We start from the raw sequence: 24,726 nt of genomic DNA on the forward strand, positions 1-24,726 counted from the left end.
TCCCAGGCTGTATATGCTTGTCCTGTGATGTCAAGCTGTTAGGCAGTATCCCAATATCACTCTCCCTATCACAGTCCAGTATCTTACTGCCACCCTGTGCCGCTGGTCTGGTTGGTGGCCTCACGGTCACATCCAGTGCCAGTTGTGCTATCCTGCCCTGGTCCGATCCGTCCTTCCGTGACATCGGTCATCATAACCCCCAGTTGTTCAGCTGCGTCTGCCAACCCATGACAAGCATCCATTGTCATCTCTCTGTGATTTGTCTAGCCATCCTGAGTGTCTACAAGTAAGGGGGGAGGAGGTGGGGGTTATTGTCGATTCTCAAGTTCTGGCCTCTTATACAATTTTCCATGATGTCATAGTGCCTGATACACGGGTTGCAGAGCAGCATGCCAGTTGATAAAGAGTTCTGATTGGATAACCAGGCTTTCTTCAATAGGCAACTGCTCTTTGTGGAATCCTGGGCAATAACCTCAGCCACTGTAAAATTAAATGTGTGACTGTTTTCGACCATATGCATCCACACCTGAGACCGATGTTCATTCCGCCAGACTGCCATCTCGTGCTCATGTATCCTTGTTCACAGGAGCTTCATGGTTTCACAGACATAATTACCTGTGCAGTAATTACAATTGATCCAATAGACCTCCGATAATGTTTCTCCTTTGGGCAAGGGTTCCTTGGGGCACATGCGGGCAGCAAACCGATGGACCTATCACACGTTCGATGGCTAAATTATTGACAGGGCTATAAAACAATGTCTCTCTAATATTGGCTTACTCTTTGACAATGCTAACAGCGGCTAACAAAGGCTCAGTGCGAAATATATTTTCTGTCCCGGAGAACAATATGTGTTCATTTTTACAAATAAATATACCTGTGACTCGGATTTTTAAAATGGTTCTTGATGTGTGTGTGTGTGTGTGTGTTTGTGTGTATATGTGTGTATATATGTATGTGTGTGTGTGTTTGTGTCTGTATACACACACACACACACGTATACGTGTATGTGTGTGGTCTCCGATAATCTTAAAAACTCGAATCCCAGGTATACTCATACAAAAACATAAAAACATCACTGAACTCCAGGATAAATATAAAAAGTTTTATTACTAAGCTTTTTGTCGGTCCTCTGCCAACATTGTCAGAATAAAAGCCGGAGACTGACTAGCCCTCTTATATAGCTGGCTGTTTCAATGATCTGCTCATGGAGCAAGTAATTGGTCCCTCCTCCCCTCGCCCCCTCCTAGTCAATCGTATTGCTCCTAATCGCGTCACGTCTGCTTGTGCACGTTTGAATCCTGGCACTTTTTCTCCCCCCGCCCTCCTTCTCTCCATCCCTTCCGCTTGTGTACGGCTGCTCAACATCATTGCCGAATCATCCTCTGGGCTTCCTCGTCCTGTAGCCTCAATAAGTTCTTGCACAATCGCATCCGGTGGCATTCCTTCTGTCCTGTTTTGCCCTCCCTAGTCTGTCGTCCCTTTCCTGCTCCACATTTATATTTGTGTGTGTGTGTGTGTGTGTGTGTGTGTGTCCCTCCCTTTCTCCATTTCTTACCTCTCCAACAACACAGGGGTGACCATTTGGACATGCTAGTTGAATAAAGAAAAGCAAAGAGTAAATCAGTACAATGCTGCCAAGAATTCTAAATTATTCTCAGGCTTCATCATTATAATCTAACTTCATAAAGCTAATGACATTGTAAAAAATAAATAAAACAAAGGGGGAAAAAAGACATTCAACATGCAAATAACGTCATATTTTCCTTAACTAAATACCAGAAAGATTGCCTGTGAAATCCTTAAGATTATTATTTTTTTAATTTTGGTTTTTACTTTTAACTTGTACCTTTTATCTTTGTACTTGAGTCTTTTTAACCTATGCTTTTATTCGGTTGTGTTTATTGTTTTATTATGAACCACAATCTGTTAGATGAGACAAGCATTATAGAACTTAAATAAACATTGAAGAGTTTGGATTTCGAATCTTCGAGAACAGCAATATCATATGAAATAGAAGTAAATATGAAAGCTGCATTAGCATTTATTTCTTAGAAAATAATGGGAGAACTATTCAGGGGGAAATGTATACACCTGTGCTGTAGAAACCAAGTGCAACTGAAAAGGTTTTGTACATCAATATAGCAGCAAGATTAAAAGTATTGTCTTTCCAAGGGTTTTCCTACTTTTCTCCAACTAAAACTGCATCTGAGCCAAACAACACTTTAACATCCAATTCTACTGTCTTGCCTGATGAAAGCACCTTTTAAAAATAAATTTTGCTGGCTCTTTTCAGAGATGGATGGTGCAATTTTGCAGATCATCACTGTATCTGTTACATGGCATTGATATCTATAATCAGAAAATAGTGATGCTTTTATTTTCTTGTCACATGTAACCACTAGGGCAGGATTATTTGTAAACCTCTTTACAATTTTTCCCCATTTCTGTAAATCATAGTCTGTGAGATTCTTTAAACTATTACAAATTGACATCCCTGATCTCATGGCAAATGGCTTAAATTGACAGATAGAACAATATGGACACCACTGAATTTACACCTTCATTTCCTGTACAATATGCCATGCTCTTAACCTCTTGTCATTGTATATAAATCTCTCCTTGGTTCAGGGGTCGGCAACCTTGGCTCTTTTATGACTCGTGGACTTCAAGTCCCAGAATTCAGGAATTCTGGGAGTTGATTCATAAAAAGGAAGAGTGTAAGGGAGAGGACAATCCTACAGAGACATTTGTGATGGGAGATAAGGATTGAGCGTGGAAAGAGAACAGTTGGTTTCAACAGAGCAGGTTTGTGTTTTGTATCTCAATGACACCTTTCTCTTGCATTTAGGTTTAATTTCCATTTTACATGCTTTAGCTTGATTTGATTTGATTTGATTAAATTTATATGCTGCCCTTCTCCCTGAGGACTCAGGGTGGCTCACAACCTGGTTGTAGCCAGGTTTATTCAGATCTATATTCTGGATAGGTCTGTTATGACTTTCCCATCATATACTCCAAAGGTTGATACTCACTATACCAATGAAACCCTCCCATTGACTGCCAGTGCACAGCTTGAGCCAACATGTCTTCTGGCATGGTTGGCAGAAAAGCGTTCTGGTAAAAGGACAGATGGAAAAACTGAATCATGATATTAAACAATACACAGTGATGAGTTTCTTTGTGACTGACTGATCTAACTGCTCCAAAGTCATTTTCTCACATAATTAAAAAGTAAACACTGAGAATTATCTTGAAATTGCAAGGGTATAAAAAAAAACAGAAGGGGAAGCTAGGAAATAAGCTAGTTTGTTTGAGCCTTGATGGCGCAGTGGTTAGAATGTAGTATTGCAGGCTAATTTTGCTCACTGCCAGAGGTTCGACCCAGATCGGCTCAAGGTTGACTCAGCTTTCCATCCTTCCCAGGTCAGTAAAACGAGGACCCAGATTGTTGGGGGCAATAGGCTGACTCTGTAAACCGCCTAGAGAGGGCTGTAAAGCACTATGAAGTGGTACAGTGGGACAAAAAAGTATTTAGTCAGCCACCAACTGTGCAAGTTCTCCCACTTAAAAAGATGAGAAAGGCCTGTAATTTTCATCATAGGTATACCTCAACTATGAGAGACAAAATGGGGGGAAAGAATCCAGGAAATCACATTGTAGGATTTCTAACGAATTTATTTGCAAATTATGGTGGAAAATAAATATTTGGTCAATAACAAAAGTTTATTTCAATACTTTGTTATATACCCTTTGTTTTTTTATGTTATTATATTTTTTTTTATTGAAAAGTTTTTCAATACATTTTATCTTTAACAACCCCTCCCCCCACCCCCTACCCAACCCTTCCTAGCCCTCCCCCCTCCCCTTCCCCCCTCCCCCTCCCCGACTTCCCAGAGCTAAATACAAGGTATAAAAAAGCAATCATAAACAACCATATGCTAACAACAATAAACTATTAAGTCTATCACACTCTAGCTCATATAAAATGACTACAAGCAATACTATTATCACATCAAAAATTATGCAAATGCTAAATGAAACTTTTTGGTCCCATATTTGTTCTGAATGTAATCAATCCACTTTTTCCACTCCATAATATAACGTTGTTGCGAATGATCTTTCAAATAAGCAGATATCTTTGCCATTTCCGCCAGGTCAGAAACCTTTAGAGTCCATTCTTCTATAGTCGGCAGTTCCTCCTTCTTCCAATATTGACCTACTAAAAGTCTTGCTGCCGTAATTAAATTCAACATCAACTTAGTGTCCACAACAGTAGTATCCATAATAATGCCCAATAAAAACAATTGCGGACAAAACTTTATCCTTTGCTTAAATATCTTCTGCATATTCCACCAGATTTTAATCCAAAAAGCTTTAACCTTTTTACAGGTCCACCAGATATGGAAATACGTTGCATCTTCACCACCACATCTCCAACATTTAGGTTGATAATTCGGATACATACTTGCAAGTTTTTTAGGATCTAAATGCCACCTATAAAACATTTTATAAAAGTTCTCTCTTAAATTTTGAGCTTGCGTAAATTTTACGTTCCTCACCCAGATCTTTTCCCAAGTGTCCATTGTGATAACTTCTTGAATATTCTGAGCCCACTTTATCATACAATCTTTAACAAGTTCTGTTTCTGAGTCAATTTCTATCAATGCAAGATATATCCGTTTGATATGTGCTGGACTCTGATTTCTAATTTGCTTCACCAGATTTTCATCAGTCATTGAGAAACCAATTTTCTGATCTTCTTTCCACCTGGCCCGTAATTGCCCATATTGAAACCAGGTTTGAACAATCTTCTCTTCTTGTAGATGATTATACGGCTTCAGACACCATACATTCCTCTCCAAACTTAAAATTTCCTTATATGTAGTCACATCATGTTTGAACCCAACATTTATGTTTTCTATTGCGTGTTTCGGTATTGCCCATAAAGGTATCTTGTAATTTAACTTATGTCTGTACTTTTTCCAAACTTGCAACAAAGCAGGTCTTAAAATATGCACCTTAAATACATTATCTACCTTCTTATCATACAATAAATATGCATGCCAGCCAAATAACAAGTCATGGCCTTCAAGATTTAATAATCTCCCTTGTGTTAGATTTATCCAATCACTTATCGCTGACAACGCAGCAGCTTCATAGTATAGTTTAAAATTGGGCATTTTAAGACCACCTCTTTCCCGCGTATCCTGCATAATCTTAAATTTAACTCGTGGCCTTTTCCCTGCCCATACAAATTTGTTGATACCCTTTTGCCATTCCTCCAAATTTGAATCCTTTTTAAGAATGAGTATCATTTGAAATAAGAACAGAAATTTCGGCAAAACATTCATTTTCACTGCTGCAATTCTTCCCAGTAATGACAATTGTAACTTTTTCCAGCTGTCCAATTCTTTTTGAACTTTACCCCATAACTTTTCATAATTATTTTTATATAACTTTGCATTTGAGGGTGACAAATAAACCCCCAAATATTTAACCCTTTTGACAATTTCAAATCCAGTTAACCCTTCTAAAACAGCCTTTTGTAATACTGTCATATTTTTAGCCAATATTTTAGTTTTTTGTATGTTAACCTTGAATCCAGAAACTTTCCCATATTGCATTATTATCTCCATCAGGTCCACAACAGAATTTTCTGTCTGGGTCACCGTAACAACCAATGTAACGCCCTCAATCTATAATCCTGATCTCTTATTTGAATTCCCTTAATTTTTTCCGAATTCCGTATTTTAATCAATAATATCTCCAATGTTAAAACAAATAATAGAGGTGATAACGGACACCCTTGCCTTGTGCCCTTTTCAATATTACATACTTCAGTCAAACTGTTGTTAACTATTATACGGGCTGTTTGCTTTTGATATAAAGCCCTAATTGGTTGTAAAAATTTATCCCCAAAATTCATTTTATCTAATACTTTCATCAAAAATTGCCAATCCAGTTGATCAAAGGCTTTTTCAGCATCTAAAAAGATCAGCGCTGCAGGGATCTGGTTGTTCCTTTCCAAAAATTCCAACAAGTCTACTATATGCCTCACATTATTTTTCATTTGTCTGCCACTAATAAACCCAGTTTGATCACCATGAATTATCTGTTGCAATACCCTCATCAATCTATTAGCTAAAACCTTAGCAAATATCTTGTAGTCCGTATTCAAAAGTGATATTGGTCTGTAGTTTCTTACTTGGGTGACATCCTGATCTTCCTTGGGAATCAGAGAAATGAAAGCAGTTCTCCTTTGTTGGCAATGACAGAGGTCAAACGTTTTTTGTAAGTCTTCACAAGGTTTGCACACACTGTTACTGGTATTTTGGCCCATTCCTCCATGCAGATCTCCTCTAGAGCAGTGATGTTTTGGGGCTGTCACTGGGCAACACGGACTTTCAACTCCCTCCAAAGGTTTTCTATGGGGTTGAGATCTGGAGACTGGCTAGGCCACTCCAGGACCTTGAAATGTTTCTTATGAAGCCACTCCTTCGTTGCTCGGGCGGTGTGTTTGGGATCATTGTCATGCTGAATGACCCAGCAACATTTCAACTTCAATGCCCTTGCTGATGAAAGGAGGCTTTCACTCAAAATCTCACGATACATGGCCCCATTCATTCTTTCCTTTACACGGATCAGTTGTCCTGGTCCCTTTGCAGAAAAACAGCCCCAAAGCATGATGTTTCCACCCCCATGCTTCACAGTAGGTATGGTGTTCTTTGGATGCAACTCAGTATTCTTTCTCCTCCAAACACAACGAGTTGAGTTTTTACCAAAAAGTTCTACTTTGGTTTCGTCTAACCATATGACATTCTCCCAATCTTGTTCTGGATCATCCAAATGCTCTCTAGCAAACTTCAGACGGGCCCGGACATGTACTGGCTTAAGCAGGGGGACATGTCTGGCACTGCAGGATTTGAGTCCCTGGCGGCGTAGTGTGTTACTGATGGTAGCCTTTGTTACTTTGGTCCCAGCTCTCTGCAGGTCACTCACTAGGTCCCCCTGTGTGGTTCTGGGATTTTTGCTCACCGTTCTTGTGATCATTTTGACCCCATGGGGTGAGATCTTGCGTGGAGCCCCAGAACGAGGGAAAGCCCTAATAAGCAGGCATATACATAGAATGAAGGCTACTGCTAAGCTTGTAAGCCGCCCTGAGTCTTCGGAGAAGGGCGGGATATAAATGGAATTAAAATAAAAATAAAATAAATAAATGTCTTCCATTTTCTAATAATTGCTCCCACAGTTGATTTCTTCACACCAAGTTGCTTGCCTATTGCAAATTCAGTCTTCCTAGCATGCTGCAGGTCTACAATTTTGTTTCTGGTGTCCTTCGACAGCTCTTTGGTCTTGGCCATAGTGGAGTTTGGAGTGTGACTGAGGTTGTGGACTGGTGTCTTTTATACTGATAACAAATTCAACCAGGTGCCATTCATACAGGTAACGAGTGGAGGACAGAGGAGCCTCTTAAAGAAGAAGTTACAGGTCTGTGAGAGCCAGAAATCTTGCTTGTTTGTAGGTGACCAAATACTTATTTTACCGAGGAATGTACGAATTAATTCATTAGAAATCCTACAATGTGATTTCCTGGATTCTTTCCCCCCATTTTGTCTCTCATAGTTGAGGTATACCTATGATGAAAATTACAGGCCTCTCTCATCTTTTTAAGTGGGAGAACTTGCACAATTGGTGGCTGACTAAATACTTTTTTGTCCCACTGTATATAAATCTAACTGCTACTGTTATTGCCCAGCATTACCTCTGAAGAATGTCTGAAAGGTATGACTGTTATGTTTTACAATTTATTAACCAGTAAAAGATCCTGCAATTCCATTGTACCTATACCAAATATGTCCTAAACATAATTTAAGCAGTTGATGTTTATACTTAATGCATTAGATCAGTGTTTCTCAACCTTGGCGACTTTAAGATGGGTGGATTTCAACTCCCAGAATTCTCCAGCCGGTTGAAGTCCACCCATCTTAAAAGTCACTGAGATTAAGAAACACTGCTTTAAATGGTTCTCTGAAGGACAGCCTCTCCCATGATGGATCCATCCAGTTGTTAAAATATGTAAGAGAGGCTCTTGCCACAGAACATTCCCAAGTTATGGAGTGTTTGATACCCCACTCTCTCTGCCTCTGGAACTGCTTTCTCTGGGCTTTGATTTCTTGCTCATTAATTTGAGCATTGTTCATTTCTGTATTTTTAAAAAAATCTACATTACATATTATAGTAGTTGTTAATCTTACTGAATATTCAAGTTAACAAAGAGGCAGGATGCATTTAAAAAAAAGACTTTAAAACTAACAGAAGTCCAGCATGAACTTCCTTACCAGCATGTTATTAGGTGAGAATGCAAGATTCCTTAGAGGTTCAAGGATTCGATTCTGGCCACAAAACAAAACAACTGCAGCATGAACTGCCATTTCAATCACCATCGTGTTGTGGCCAAAAGACAGAGGGGGCAGGGTCAGCAAGGGGAGCTGATTAGACACAAGAGATTCAGCAAATGCCTTCAGTTTTGCAGATGGAAGAACCCTGGAGTTCTGGATGAATTCCTTAAGTAGATCACATTGCTGAATAAAGGAGGGGAAAAAAAGTAAGTAAGATTTTCCCATAGGTTCAAAAGATCTGTGACCTAACAATAATGATTAATTATTTACTTATTTACACACTCATTCATTTAATATTATTGCACTTTGTTACCAGCAGTTGTTTGCTGCCTGCTTTAGTGACTCTAGGAAAATTACAATATAGTAATACTGAGAGACCTCAGGACAAGTATGAATCCACTAATATAAAACACAAAGGTAAAGGTTCCCCCGCACATGCGTGCTAGTCGTTTCCAACTCTAGGAGCTGGTGCTCATCTCCGTTTCAAAGCCGAAGAGCCAGCGCTTGTCCGAGGACGTCTCTGTGGTCATGTGGCCAGTATGACTAGATGCCAAAGGTGCATGGAATGCTGTTACCTTCCCACCTTAGTGGTCCCTATTTGTCCACTTGCATTTTTATGTGCTTTCGAACTGCTAGGTTGGCACAAGCTGGGACGAGTAACAGGCGCTCACTGTTACCCGGCACTTGGGAATCGACCCGCCAAACTGCCGATCTTCTGATCGACAAGCTCAGCATCCTAACCCACTGAGCCACCACGTCCCTCAAAAACACAAAACACAAGAAGCAGTACAGAAAACAGGTATATGGAAATCCTATCTAGTTTATAGCAAGGCTGGGCAATTAGTTTTCCCAAGGAGCCACATGAGAAGCTGAGACTGTTCTGGAAGGCCACCACTGCCCTTCCCGCCAGCCGCCACTGCTCTGCCCCCTGCCACCCCTGCACAGTCACTGTCACCCAGCCCCGCCATCGATGCTGCCACCACCACGGGCTGGACTGGGACTGCCCATGGGCCAGATGTGACCTGTGGGCCTCAAAATGCCCAAGTCTGGTTTAGAGGTACAATCTTGTCATAAATTTCCCAAATGGAAACAGCTGAGAGAAACCACAACCCATTCAGGATGTGCAAAATGTTTGACCATGAAATGATCTGAGCTCAAAACTGCTCCTGTGAGTTTCCTGAAGAGAAAACACAGAACACTTGGTTTTGTGTACAACCAACCTAGATTTAGTTTACCCCAGTCGCTTCTATGACTAGCAGGACCTTTCCATAGAAAATAACCCTTATTTGCAGATCACAATGAAAATGAATTTACCTTCTGCTTAGGGTGAGCATTTGGGTCTCTGCATCTATACAGTGATGTGAGTTCTCTGAAGATAGTCAAAAGAAAATGAACTGCCAGGGCAGAGTTGGAGTCCTTACATGCCTGAAGGGAAAGATACAAATAGCCAAAACTATTAAAAAGAGACAAGATAATCAGGAGTGCAGTTTCCATCTTTGGCTGGTGACAGAAATAAAACCTGAATTAATAAAACACAGACTTACACTACAAATTCCAAAGAGGTATTGAATCATAGTAGTTTAACCTCCTAGACTAACCTATAAGCAGCTAGACCAAGCTGTTTTGTAAAAGTTTTCTCACCAACTGTAAAGGGAAAACCAGGCAAGGGAATGGCACAGATTTGCCTAAGAATCTCTATTCCAATCTGGCAGTCAAATTGATTCCACCAACTAATGCAAGTAATTTGGACTGCATTATTTTTTATCTTTTTGAATTTCTCTTTGTAAGCCAATCTGTCTTCCACACCAATCAAACATAAAACATTCTACAAAATAAATCAATGATCAATGATCCTGGTAAGACCAAAGTGGATTAACTCAGATCCTTTGTACATATTTCTTATTCCCCACAGTGTTTTTCCCCAGATTCTATTAATTAAAGCAGTTATGGATAACTAAGCACACTGCTATGAAAAATGCCAGCATGATTCAATTTTTCAACCTCCAGGTCCAGAAAATAAAATTAGGAAATGATTACAGTGTAGTGCTTTGTTTGGAAAAATTCACACACACACACACCCAAAAAAGAAAACAAAATAAGGTAATCTTGAATGACAGAGAGGATTAAGTAAATTGAGTAAATTTCTCTATGGCTGCCATGAGAATTAAATCCCAAAGGGGTTCACTGGCTCAAACAGGCTATGAGCTATTTCTGAAGGAAGAATACTTTTTCATTTGTAAACAATTCCAGTAAAACTTCCTTCCAAATTTTCAAACTGGGTATGTAACATTGTCTAGAAAAACTAAAGAAGAAAATACTAGAATGCCACTTGGCTCTTTAAAAGCAGTATCAACAAAAATCTCTCTCTCTTTTTGTCCAGCATAGCTAATAGAAACAGAAATGAATGGAGCATCTGAGAAATCCTTTAGTACTTTTTGCTTATTACCAAATCAGAGAAGGGCCCCTTCCTGCCAACCAAGAAGAGCTAAGCTGCTCAGAAAGAAAGGAGTTACCTTCAGGGCTGCTGCAATGACTTCTGTCTCGCCTTTTATCAGTGCTTCTTCCACAGCATTGCGTATGGCTTTGTAGTCTTTGCCACAAACCAGGAATCGATCAATGCGACCAGGCTGGAGTGTCTGAGGCCACAAAACATCAAAAAAAAAAAACCTCTTAAAGGCATACCGTATGTACTAATTCACTCATTCATTTAACATGTCCCTACCATAGTCAATGGGATTTTCAGACTTTTTTTAGAAAGTTGGACAATAGGAAGCTTCTGAAAGTTAAAACTTTCTTTGCTTTTATACTGACAGAGGCTGCTGGGAAAAGCTACAAAACTGTGAGTTCAGGAGAAGTGGGTAGAGGGGCACAGTAGCTAAGTCCTTGCTGATTGGACCCTCTTTGCTTTTAAACTGCCAGAGGCTGCTGGGAAAAGCTACAAAACTGTGAATTCAGGAGAAGTGGGTGGAGGGGCACAGTAGCGGCCCGCGCGTGAATCATACTGTATAACAAATAAAATAAAACAAATAAAAAATAGTGGTGGTATATTCAGGGCAGGTGCATCTGAGATTCCTTTCATCTCAGCATGTCTGGCTTAGTTCAGTGCAACACTTGTTTTGCAGCTGTCTTTCGCAGCACTCTTTTCAAACTGGGAAACTGTCCTATATGTACACAAATTACTAGTCTACAAGGACAGATTCTTCATCTAGGGTCTGTAATCTGTGCTCTTCAGGCAGAAATCAGGTGTTCAGTTCAGCCCTCCTACTTTACTGAGCCTCCACGCTATCAGCCCCCTCTACCGCAAAGATCCTGCAGGAGAAGGGCAGTGTGGACAACTGTGGGATCCGGCAGGGTGAGAGCTGTGAACCATAAACCCAAAGCTTTAGCTGTGTCCCTGCATAACAGATACAGTGCCCTTGCTGACCTTAACAGGGACATTAAGGAAACAGGCCAAGGTAATTGTGATAACTCAAATAAGCAGGGGACCATGGTTCGAGATGAACTTGTTTCTGACAGGGAGAAGTGCGAATCAGGTATTCCACATCAGTCATGCAAGAAAAGAAAGATACCCAAAAAGAGAAGCCACCTTCTGGTTGGTGACTCAATTATAAGGGATGTTAAATTAGGAAAGGATACAGAGGTTTCAAAAGAGGTCAGGTGTCTTCCAGGTGCTACTGCCAGTAGGGACAAGAAGCGCATTTTCAAAATAGTCAACAATGCCAGCAAAGACTGTGATGTGGATGCCATTGTACATCTTGGCACTAACTATCTGTCCCAAAACGATGTACTCTCTGTGCAGAATGATTTCCAGAGCTTGGGGCAGGAACTCAGCAGAATAGGCTGTAGGCTCACTTTTTCAGAGGTCTTACCAGTGTATAAGGAGCAAAATGGAAAAGGCCAGCGTATAGCAGAATTTAATATGTGGCTAAAGGAGTGGTGTAAAGGAGAAGGCTTTGGTTATATTAGTCACGATGTCTGTAGCTAGTCCAATGAAAAAATGTACAAAAGAGATGGCCTGCATCCATCCAAGAAAGGGACTGAGTTACTTGGCAGTAAATTCACAGCTTTTCTGGAGGAATATTTAAACTAAACAACGGGGACAGTGAGTTAATTGATACAGAACATTACTGTCCCTGGCAATTTAAGAAAATAGGGGAACTTAGGCACCACACAAGTTATGTAGCAAGTAAACACAGGGTCAGTCATAAAGGACTCAAATGTCTGTACAGCAATGCGCAAAGTATGAACAGTAAGCAGGGTGAACTTGAAATTCAGGTAAAGAGGGCGGATACAATATTGTTGCCATTACAGAAACATGGTGGGATGAAACCCACAAATGGAACACACAGCGAGAGGGATTTAAATTATTTAAAAGAAATAGACTAAACAAAAGAGGAGGTGGAGTTGCTCTCTATATAAGAAATAACTTTATCTCTACAGAAATAGAGCACAACAATGATGAAAACTGTAAACTTGAATGTATTTGGGTCAATATAAAAGGGGGAAAAATGACATTGCCATAGGTGTATACTATAGGCCGCCCAACCAAGCAGAGGAAATAGATTAACTTTTTGCTAGTCAGTTAACTAAGGTATGTAGGAAGCTCATCACAATAGTAATGGGGGACTTTAATTACCCTGATATCAACTGGGAGACAAATTCTGCACCAAGTGGAAGATCTAAAAGATTCCTGACAAACCTAGCAGACAGCTTTCTCTCCCAAAAAGTAGAGAAGGGAACTAGGGAATTAGCCATATTGGATTTAATTCTCACTAACAGAGAGGAAATGATAGAAAGTGTCAAAGCCATAGGAACCTTGGGGGGAAGTGATCATGCAATATTGGAATTCAACATTATGGAAACACAAGCAATAGAACACAGCCAAACTAGAGTCTTGGACTTTAAAAGAGCTAATTTCAATAAACTTAGAGAGACCATGGGAAGAATTCCATGGATGAGAATCCTAAAGGGGAAAACAACTCAAGAAGCTTGGGAAATTTTGAAAAGTGAGATAATAAAGGCCCAGTCTAGCACAATACCAACAAAGAAGAAAAATAGCAGCTTTCAAAAGAAACCAGCATAGCTGCATAAAGAACTCTCTGATAAACTGAAAGATAAAAAGGACAAGTATAAGAAGTGGAAAGAGGGGCACATAACTAAGGCAGAATATCAGCAAACAGCCCGTGCCTGCAAAGATGAAGTGAGGGAAGCTAAGGCTCAAAATGAACTAAGGCTTGCGACCAAAGTCAAAAATAACAAAAAAAAAACCTTCTTTCAACATATAAGAAACAAGAAAAAAGTTAAGGAAATGATTGGTCCATTAGTGGGGGAAAGTGGCAAGAAGGTGACAAGCAACAGGGAGAAAGCAGAACTGTTTAACTCATTTTTTGCATCTGTCTTTACACAAAGGGGAAAAACAGTCCAACCTACCAAACCCAGTGCCATAAAAAACAGAATAGAAACCAATTTAAGATAGGCAAGAAAATGGTAAGTGAGCACCTGTCCAGCCTAGACGAGTTCAAATCACCAGGACCAGATGGATTACACCCCAAAGTTCTCAAGGAACTGGCAGATGTGATCTCAGAGCCACTGAACTATATTTTTCAAAGATCCTGGAACACTGGGGAACTACCAGAGGACTGGAAGAGAGCTGATGTAGTTCCCATATTCAAAAAAGGGGAAAAAAATAGATCCAGGAAACTACAGACCTATCAGCCTGACCTCAATACCTGGGAAGATTCTGGAAAAGATAATCAAACAACAAATCAGCGAACACCTTGATGCGAACAAAGTTATCACTAAAAGCCAACATGGGTTTGTCAAAAACAGATCTTGCCAGACAAACCTTATTGCATTCTTTGACCAAGTGACAAAACTAGTGGACCAGAGGAATGCTGCAGATATAATTTACTTGGACTTCAGTAAGGCATTTGATAAAGTAGATCACAACCTACTACTTGATAAGATAGAAAAATGTGGGTTAGATAGCATCACCACCAGATGCATTCGTAGCTGGCTGACAGGCCGTACTCAGCGTGTGGTCCTCAATGGAACTGCATCTACATGGAAGGAAGTGTGTAGTGGGGTGCCCCAGGGCTCTGTTCTGGGCCCAGTGCTCTTCAACATCTTCATCAACGATTTGGATGAGGGGATAGATGGGGAACTCATCAAATTTGCAGATGACACCAAGCTGGCAGGAATAGCCAATACTCCAGAAGATAGGCTTAAGATACAGAAGGATCTTGACAGACTTGAACATTGGGTGCTAACAAAATGAAATTTAATGGTGAAAAAAGTAAGGTTCTACATACATTAAGGCAAGAAAAATCAAATGCACAGGTACAGTATAGGAGGTGGTACCTCACAATAGTAGCAACTGTGAGAGGGATCTTGGAGTCATAGTGGACAATCACTTAAATATGAGCAGCAGTGTGCTGCAGCTGCCAAAAAAGCCAACACAGAGCAAGCATGCATTAACAGAAGGATAGAATCAAGACCACATGAAGTGTTAATGCCACTTTACAACGCCTTGGTAAGGCCACACTTGGAATACTGCACCCAGTTTTGGTCATCATGATGTAAAAAAGATGTCGAGACTCTAGAAAGAGTACAGAGAAGAGCAACAAAGATGATTGGGGGACTGGAGGCTAAAACATATAGGGAACGGTTGCTGGAATTGGGTATGTGTAGTTTAATGAAGAGAAGGGTGAGGGGTGACATGATAGCAGTGTTCCAGTATCTCAGGGGCTGCCACAAAGAAGAGGGAGCCAAGCTATTCTCCAAAGCACCTGAAAGCAGGACAAGAAGCAACGGATAGAAACTAGTAAAGGAGAGAAGCAACCTAGAACTAAGGAGAAACTTCCTGACAGTTAGAACAACTAACCAGTGGAACAACCTGCCTCCAGAAGTGGTGAATGCTCCAACACTGGAAGTTTTTTAGAAGAGACTGGACAGCCATTTGTCTGAAATGGTATAGGGTTTCCTGCCTGAGCAGGGGGTTGGACTAGATGACCTCCAAGGTCCCTTCCAACTTATTATTATTATAAAGTAAACAGGCATGTGAATCCATTGGCCATTCGGAACTGTTTGACAGTTTAATCTCAGACAGCTGTCTCTCCAGCCATTCTATTTTAACACTAATATCTCACAGCAAGACAATCTAATCAAGGTCAGTCAAACAAAGATCCTTTCAAAAAACTCCTTCTGACACCCATTCATTTATCTGTGCAAAGCTGTCTTTGGAAGAGGTGTGGTGCCGCAATGGTTTGAATGCAGTATTACAGGCTAACTCTGCATTCCACTGCCAGGAGTTTGATTCTAACCGGCTCAAAGTTGATTCAGCCTTCCATCCTTCCGAGGTTGATAAAATGAGGAGCCAGATTGTTGGGGGGCAATATGCTGACTCTGTAAGCCACTTAGAGAGGGCTATAAAGCACTGTGAAGCTATTGCTATTCCAGAAATATTTATAAGTTGTTGACAGAAATTGGAATTACCTGTTGCTCTTCAATTATTTCTGATGGGAATACCCAGTGATACTGGTGGTTACTCAAAAGCTTCTGTGTGAATTCCAACCCATACTGGCTAGTAAGCTTTCGCACAAGGTAAATGTTATGCCAGTTATTCTGAATACAATGGAAGAACCGCCTCACTTTTTCCAAGTAGATTTGCTTTTCTTTATCTTCAGTATTGTCTGCAGAAAGAAGAAAAGTTGGTATTTAATTCCCAACCATACCACAGCAGTTCTAAAAAGATGGAGAACTTATCCTGCAAAGAGTTTTGTATTTACAAAAAAAGAGATTTTCCCCCCCAATTGTTTCCCCACTGAGTAAGAACTCGCTTACGAGAGTTCTCTGGCAAGTTAGCATTTCCATGTGGCTACCATAATCCACTTGCCTGAAGTTTCGTGAACTTCAAAGATCACCTCTGCAGCTCTATCCATGCATAGGCGGAGGTTGGCAATTCCTTGCAAATACTCAATGGTAATTTTGGGGGAGACGGGATGGCGACGGTTCCACTGATGAATGTAATTTTCCAGAAAATGCCCATCCTTTGCCAAGCAACGTATTTTGGTTTCTTTGGGGAAATTTTCTATTTTCTCACACAATGAATCCTGAAAATAAAAGAATACTTTCCAATTATTTTATACCAGCTAAGGCTTCCAAATTAAGCAATTTTTAACCCTTCTATATGAATACACACACACACACACACAAACACGTGTGTGTGTATATAAAAAAGAACCTATCTGGAATATTTTCAACAAAATAACTAGGTCTACTCTTTGGGAGCAGGCAATAGAACAGTGGAGATAATGACAACCCCTAAGTCTAACTGTCCTCATATTAAGGCAGAGGAAGGGGAAAGTAGTGTTCCAGCTTAAGGATGAGCATTGTCCCCTGGCTTGGTGGGTGCCTTAGGGGAAAGGGTAGGTTTTACATCTAGTAGATTTACCAACTCCAATCTGCTCAAGCATGCCTCAAGCTTTACACTTTTGACTTAGGGGCAATCAAGATTTCTGCACTTTTAACAAAAGTTTATGGGAGAAACTTTGTGTGCAGGCAAAACTGGAAACTGGCTCTGTCACGTGTTCACTGGAATGGCCTTAACTTAAAGATTTCTTAAGTGAGAATTCCAGGTGAAAGTCAAACTTTCAGAAAAAAAAGGGCTACAGGGAGAATTGGTACTAAGAACTAAGATGCATACATACATACAGTGCATACATACATCATTTGGTTTATTAAAATCAGGAACATGGTGACAAAATGTCCAGTTAATAAAATTAATAAACTATGTTCACTTGCAATGATCTGCAACATGATTTAAGCTGATTTTAATAAAAATTGGCACAATGTGGTCTGTGAAAAGCTGCTTTAACAATCCTACTTTCAGAATTGATAACTTAGTAAATGTAAAACTAAATTGGAAAATGAGAAGACACTGATTCACTTTACTTTTTAAATTTTCAGTCATTTCCTCTAGATTTGTAAAAGTCAATAAAGAACCAGAGTTGACTACAATATAGCAGATTCTGATACAATAGCATAACAGCAGCATCTTACTCATGTCTTTGAGTCTGACCTAAACACAATGTACAATTTTTTTGAGAAAATCAAAGTGTACAGGAGCCAAAAAAAACATAGCAGAAATAAGATAACTACAGATTCTTTAGGAACAAATATCTTTTTCCTTTCCTTCTCCTTTTCCTTTAAGGAGAGTAGTGCACACTTTTTTTCATGCAAATATAATACTCTTCCTCAACAACCTACTGTCTCTCTGGCCACATTTCCCTGTTGAAGAAATCTGAAAAAGACAGTTACCTCAAAACAACTGATGAATAGGATGTACAGCTCTATTTTATCTTCCTTGTCTATGATGTGATTTGCTTCAACTTGTGATAAATGCTCTTGTACATAGGCTTTCACATCACTGAAGCTATCAAAAGAGAAACCTCCATTTATCCACAAATAATATAGGGATTTTTATTATTTTTAACAATTTTCAGGAAATAAAAAAGATATCCCCAGGGTCATAAGGATGCATTTCTCATGCAACAGAGATGCTGAAGTAGAATGTTCTGCCCCAATTTATGCATCCCATTTGAAAATCTTACCTGTATTTCAGAAGCAATTTTAACACCACAGAACGGATTACAGGAGATTTATCCACCACATCATCAAAGGGGGACAAAGATTTGGTATGTAAGTTTTCAGGGCCTAAGGATATAATGCAAGTCAGTCTGGAGAAACAGTACCATCCTTCCCTTTAGGTTAGAACAATCTCAACAGATGTTATGATCATACCTTTCAAAATTGACTTGTGCACAAACATCAGATTCAACAGCTCTTCAATCACAGATTTCTCTGGGGGATTATTGCCTTTGAAACACATTGTGGAAACCAGGTCTATGAAAAAATTGTTGCATAATTTACGGAACTGGGTGTTTTTCTTTATGGCAATGCTGTGGAGAAAATGTAAGTTATTATTTATCTAGTAAACTACCAAGAAATGCAGAGCCAATGCAGCAACTGAATGTCCTCAGAAAAATTTTATCTGATGGATAAGAAGGACAAGGTTCACCTGTGCTCCTCAGATACTGTGGGATTGTAATCATCTGGTAGACTGACCAAGCAAAGTGGACAGATCATCTGTCCCGGCCCCAGCCACTGTTTGATACAATCATAACAAAATACGTGATCGCAAGGAAGGTTTACTGGATCTCTAGGATCGCCCAAACATATTGGGCATGAGCTTAAACCAAACCTGTGAAATCAAGAGAGAAACATGTAAGCGGCAATATATACTTAACTATAGAGTTCACAATGAAGTAGTAGCATAGGTAAGCCCTGTTCTACCCTTCACATTTGTTTTTACTTAGAGTATTTGCACATTGCTCATTCCTAACATGGTCCAGGGCTGCATCCAGAAATATAATAAGAGCAGCAAAATTACAATTAAAATGCCTGGGCAAATAACTTTGCTTTAAGCCCTAGCTTCAAAAGGAGGGGTTTGCTTTAACCTCAGGGTCAGTACCTTCCCCCATACAACTTCTCTCATAGGAAAAGTAGAGTTAATCACAGCTATCTAATGAATATGTGCAAAGATTCACTGGTGACCTAAAAGCATGAGGCGTACTCCGTCAGAGTAAGCAATCCTCAACTAAACTTGTCGTAAACCAAGTTCATTGTGATCAGCTTGTATTGGTACCACAAAGCCACCAACAACTAGAAAAAAATATTTCAACTGGGAAGTTATGCCAGACCTTTGGGAGGTTTTGCTACATTGTGGTTTGGTTACAATTTCTGGACCATCTTTAAGAAAAGCCACACACAAAACACACTGTAATTATTTGATTTTGAAGTTACCAGCATATGAGTCACCATAAATTGACCTTTTCCCTCCATGTAATGATGCAACTGATTTATAGGCAAAGCTAAAAAGTCCTCCTTTTCACTTATGTTTCATAGCAGTTTAAGAATAGGAACTACAAACTATAAACCTAATTTTAAGAAGCATGTGACCACATTTAGAAGAGATGTTTCTCCTGAAATCTAGCCGAGAATCAGCAAGCATAGTTTTACTCAGTATACCGAAGATTAAAGTAATCTGAAGTTCTCTCTTTTGTTAATGATTCCCTATACTCTTTATTGATACCAATTGAGTTAGATTTACTTTGTAGGCAATAATTTTATTTCAAAATGTACCTTCTTTTCTCTAATATTCACCCATTAACAACTTGTAAATGCTGCCATTGTATGTCAGTCCACTGTATTATAGCCTGGTTGTTTAAATTAGTTTGGGGGAAAAATCAGTTCCTCTTTTATTTTATTCAGATTTCTTTTATTATGCGACAGTGAAATAATAAGCATCCAGGAAAAGGACTAAAACGGTGATGAATGTTGAAATAGGTTTAATGGTGCATATTCTGAACTTTATGTCTGTGACCTTGTATAAGCAATTCTTCCATTGCTTTTTCTCCACTCTCATGGGGAAGGAAGAGATAGAGTAGAAGATGAAAACACAAATCTATAAAGGCAGAAAGGGGTCATTTATTCATTCATAAGGGCTCGTACCTCTGCTGCCTCTATTACAAAGAGAGTTTTGGGAGCCAGGTTGAGTTACTATAGGTCTTGATCTTTTTGTTAAATACCAGGTTGAGGTTCAACAGAAACGAAAACATTTGTGATATTTTTGAAGCCTTCCTATACCAATCATTCCATTCCTAAAGCATTACCTGCAAAATGATTGACTGGCATCTTCCTTGCACTGACATAGTATTCTCATCACTGCACTGAATGTTCTCATAGTTTTGATGTCAGAATCCCACTGAAAACACTGGGAGAGGAAAGTGAGGAGAGAAATGCCATCATTACAATTTCCAAAAGTGAAAGTAGAGGACCAACATGTTTTCTCACTTACCATTTAAAAAATATTTAAAATGCTTAAATATCAAACCTTTTAAAAAACTGTTCTAATTTTAAATCAATAAGGAGGATGGAAGATCAAAAAGAACTGATTACAAAAACTGGTTTTCAAATTGAGAAAAAAGCAAAATACCTGCATATTAAAATAACTTATAAATTGTACCATTATTTCAAAATAGTTAGAATAGAATTGAATAGAATAACTTTATTGTCACTTTAAACGTACACTAATCAGCATACATTAAAATAAGATTTCGCTGCATACAGCTTTCAAAGGGTAACCACCTCCAATATATACTACACAAACATGACAAAAAAAGCATATACCCACATACAAACACATATATGACCCAGAGAAGTCTAGTTTGGATGTATACATATATATGGCGAGAAAAACGAATCTTGATAGTTTACCAGACAGATGGCGTAGGGAACAAAGCTGTTACAGAATCTGGTAGTTCTGCTATAAATACTTCAAAACCTCCTCCCAGAGGGGAGCAACAGAAAGAGACCCCATGAAGTGGGTGTGTAGGTCTCTAAACAATATTTCAAGCTTTAAGCACATAGCGCTTTTAAGCAGTGTTCTGCATAATGGGAAATTTAATTAATTTAATTTAATTTATTAATATTTCTATACCGCCCTTCTCCCGAAGGACTCAGGGCGGTGTACAGGGCAAGAATAAAACACAAAGCTACAAAAATTAAAAAGTAATTAAATACATGCCCATAAAAAACAATAAATACATTAATAAAACCCCAATAAAATGATAGTAAAAACCCCACCAATCCCCCCTCAGGCCAGGCCGGCTGAGCTTCCTATAATCTTCTCAGCTGTCCTTACCACTCTACGTACGGACCTTCTATCTGAGGCACTGCTACCACCAAACCAAACAGTGATGCAGTTAGTTAAAATGCCCCCATTTGTGCCTCTGAAAAAGTGGCCAGGACAAAAGAAGAAATTATGTTAAGATGTGGAATGAAATTAAGACTTGTTAAAAATGAGAAAAGTTACAATTATCATTGTTTGGAGAAGTTTTGAGGTAAAGATGAATGTACTGTAGAATGATTCTTTTATTTCAAACGATATCTATTTTGAAAAATGATTTGCCTCTTAAGCAATGATAAAAAAGATGTATCTAGATTTACATGGCATAATAAAAAAAACCAAGAGCTGAATATAAAATTCTTCAAGATCCAAAGGAAAGAGGAGGATTATGATTATTGATTTTAAATTGGGTTTTGCAGCCTGGTGTTTGGTTTCGATGAAAAAGTGGGTGTTGTTGAAAAATAAGACAATGTTAGAATTAGAGTAACATAATCAGAGGTTTGATTGGCATGGTTTTTTAATGTTAAAACTTTTACTTTAACTTAAAGTAAATGTAGATTTTAAAAATCATTATGTGAAAATATGGAATAAATATTAGACCAGGTTGTGCCTGAAAATATCTTTATTGGTCTCAACACAGGAAACATTTTAAAGAAACGAAACAAGAGGCAAAGAAAAATGGTTAAATATCAAAATCTATTAATATAGAACATGGAGAATTCAAGATACCGTATTTTCCAGCGTATAAGACGACCCCCTACTTTTAAGAAGTTTTTCAAGGTTTTTTGTCTTATACGCCAGAAAATACTTACATGCCCTGCCCTCCCTGTCTGTTGCAGAGGAGGCGAAGGCCCGACTGGCCCCGCCAGCCCTCCCGCTGCTCCCGCGCTTCTGCTGGCCCCCGAGGCGCAACGTTTCCCGGATGGCAGGCAACGCCGAAGGGCAGCCGCCACCCCACCACGGCTGGTGCCCCTCCTGCTTACCCCCCAGGCCTTGAACTTCTCCCATTCGGCGCAGGGCGGGGCAGCTCCGCCCGCAGCCTCTTTTTCATGTGCCGCTTCCCTCTCACCGTCGGCCGAGGCACGCTCGGCCCGGGCTCCCGGTCCCTCTTCCCAGCCGGCTTCCCGCCTTGCCCCTCATGGAGCTGGACTGGGCGTGCAGCCTCTCGGTGTGGCTGCTTTTCCTGGGCAGCCTGGCGGTGCGGCTCCTGAGCTCGGACCTGTTGCTGAGCCGGCGGCTGCTGCTGCGCGTGCGACTGCTGGCTGTCCTGCAGGTGCTGGGCCGTCCTGCCGCTGCCCCTCAGCGCCGCGCTCACGGCGGCTGCCTGCTGGCTCGTCTCGGCCAGAACCGCCCGGCGGAAGCGCAGCATCAGACAGGAGCAGGACTTCCCTGCTGGCTCCCATCCGACGCTCTTCCCTCTTGAGGCAGCAGCTGCCTCAAGAGGGAAAAGTGTCGGACGGGAGCCGGCTCTTCCCTCTTGAGGCAGCAGCTGCCTCAAGAGGGAAGAGCGTCGGACAGGAGCCAGCAGGGAAGTCCTGCGTTCGCGCGTGTGTGCAGGACTTCCCTGCCAGCTCCCGTCCGACGCTCTTCCCTCTTGAGGCAGCAGCTGCCTCAAGAGGGAAAAGTGTCGGACGGGAGCCGGCTCTTCCCTCAAGCTGCCTCAAGAGGGAAGAGCGTCGGGCGGCAGCCGGCAGGACAGTCCTGCACACGCGCGCACTCCCCAGCTGCTAAGGAGCAGCAGGGGAGTGCGCGCGTGCACAGGACTGCCCTGCTGGCTCCCGCCAGACGCCACCCACTGATTTTCCGGCATATAAGACGACTGGGCGTATAAGACGACCAGCCAACTTTTGAGGTGATTTTCATGGGTTAAAAAGTCATCTTATATGCCGGGAAATACGGTAAAAGTCAAGACAACAATTGACTACAGAGGGATATAGATAATTGTTTTATTTTTATATATATGGACAAATGGGAGAGAACGTGATGAGTAAGATGAAACTGATATTGTGTTAAAAATTAAGAGAGAATTTTTATAAAATGATGTATCATTGGTATATGACAACAGAGAAATTATGAAAGGAGCATGAAGGCACTTCAAATCAATAATGGGGATGTGAAAAACATGAAGGGACATTTTACTATGCCTTCTGTGTCACTGCGTTTTTTTAGTTTTGCCAGCTTCGCTCATTTCTAATTGTACATCTCTTTCTGCTCTGCACCTGTGTTATTATCTTATCATGTAACCATAGTGACTCCAGCTATGTCCAGCTATGTTTTGGTTTTAAACTGTTTTGTGCGCATGCCTAGAAAACGTTTCCCACAGTTACTACCTTTACTTTGTTCTTCTGCCTGATGAGAGAATGTAGTCAGTTTAGGTCTTTTGTTTTCTCATTAAAAGTTTTACTATAGAAAATGCCTTGGATTTTCTTTTCTTTGATATTGACCATGCAAATGAACCACGGTCCATCCTCCTCTGGTCGGACTGTTAATTGTTCTGCGACATTCTGAACTTGTGAAAAAGCTAGAAAATTTTGGATACAAATACATGCAATAGAAAGAATTTTAAAGATTAATACTAAAAAAAACCAGATCTCTTTTTACTGGGATTTACTGATGAGACAATTAAAAAGGACCCATGGGTGATTTTATATATGGAAACTGCAGCAAGATTATTATATCACCTATAATGGAGGAATACCAAAATACCCACAATAGATTGGAATAGATTGAGAAGATGGCAGAATTGTCAGAAACTGACCCATTTAGTTAAAACAATTATTTTTATAAAAGAGTGGAAAACTTTTGTGGACTTTTTGCTGAAAATAGAAAAGAGCAAAGTAGTGATTTATGGGTATGATGACTGAAAAAAGATTAAAAGAGGACCGAAGGGATATCAAAGAAGGAGGAGGAATAATGTTGGAAAAAAGACCGGAAGTCACTTTTTTTCTGATTATTTCTTTACATTTTCTTTCTGTTTAGCTCTTTGTACTTTTTCTTTTACCTTTCTTTTTTACTTTACATTTCTCTTTTGCTTATGTAAATATTCTTAATAAAAATAATAAAATATTGTTTTAATTTTAAGTTAATGGAAAGCTAACGCACGCTGTAAAGCATCAGCTGCAATACTAGTTTTTATTTCTAAGGATGTTTTTTGTGACCCAAGGAGACTTCAAAGGTATTCTGAGAAAACAAGATATTGGACGGTAACAATCCAATTCTTGTTTGGAGAAGGAGAGGTGGCAGAGAATATCCTGGGAATTTAAGCAGGTGTGGTGAGGAACAGCCTCATCAGTTTGCCACCTAATAAATGGGTATTTTATGATGGGCCAAAGTCATAACATATAATAGTGCCCATAATGTAGCTCTCAAAATTCCACTGAATGAACTGATCCCAAAACTCCAATTATTTTTTCCTCCAAAACAAATGGCACATTCCTTAGTATAGACCATGGATCCCCTGATCAGAATATATTTAACTCTTCAAGTACAAGTAAGTAATAACTACCACATAACAGAGTGAAATGAAACACACAATGAAGTCATTCCATCTGGAAATACATACAACTTTATGGAAGC

General features: G+C 39.9%; 1 protein-coding gene across 1 annotated transcript in view; it reads right to left on the reverse strand.

Moving 5' to 3' along the window:
• Positions 1 to 24,726, reverse strand: part of LOC308662851 (E3 ubiquitin-protein ligase RNF213-like) — a gene marked incomplete at its 5' end in the record, with an annotated part of 152,986 nt that overhangs the window by 27,165 nt on the left and 101,095 nt on the right. The window contains 12 exons of the mRNA XM_081318995.1: positions 1,559 to 1,593; positions 3,036 to 3,117; positions 8,343 to 8,585; positions 9,717 to 9,827; positions 10,916 to 11,038; positions 15,897 to 16,093; positions 16,297 to 16,513; positions 17,721 to 17,835; positions 18,014 to 18,116; positions 18,204 to 18,361; positions 18,481 to 18,663; positions 20,135 to 20,235. Of these exons, the coding sequence (XP_081175121.1) occupies positions 1,559 to 1,593; positions 3,036 to 3,117; positions 8,343 to 8,585; positions 9,717 to 9,827; positions 10,916 to 11,038; positions 15,897 to 16,093; positions 16,297 to 16,513; positions 17,721 to 17,835; positions 18,014 to 18,116; positions 18,204 to 18,361; positions 18,481 to 18,663; positions 20,135 to 20,235 (1,668 nt within the window). The remainder of the gene's footprint in view (positions 1 to 1,558; positions 1,594 to 3,035; positions 3,118 to 8,342; positions 8,586 to 9,716; positions 9,828 to 10,915; positions 11,039 to 15,896; positions 16,094 to 16,296; positions 16,514 to 17,720; positions 17,836 to 18,013; positions 18,117 to 18,203; positions 18,362 to 18,480; positions 18,664 to 20,134; positions 20,236 to 24,726) is intronic.

This window comes from Vipera berus, assembly GCF_964194415.1.
Source record: "Vipera berus genome assembly, chromosome: 2".
Lineage (NCBI taxonomy): Eukaryota > Metazoa > Chordata > Lepidosauria > Squamata > Viperidae > Vipera > Vipera berus.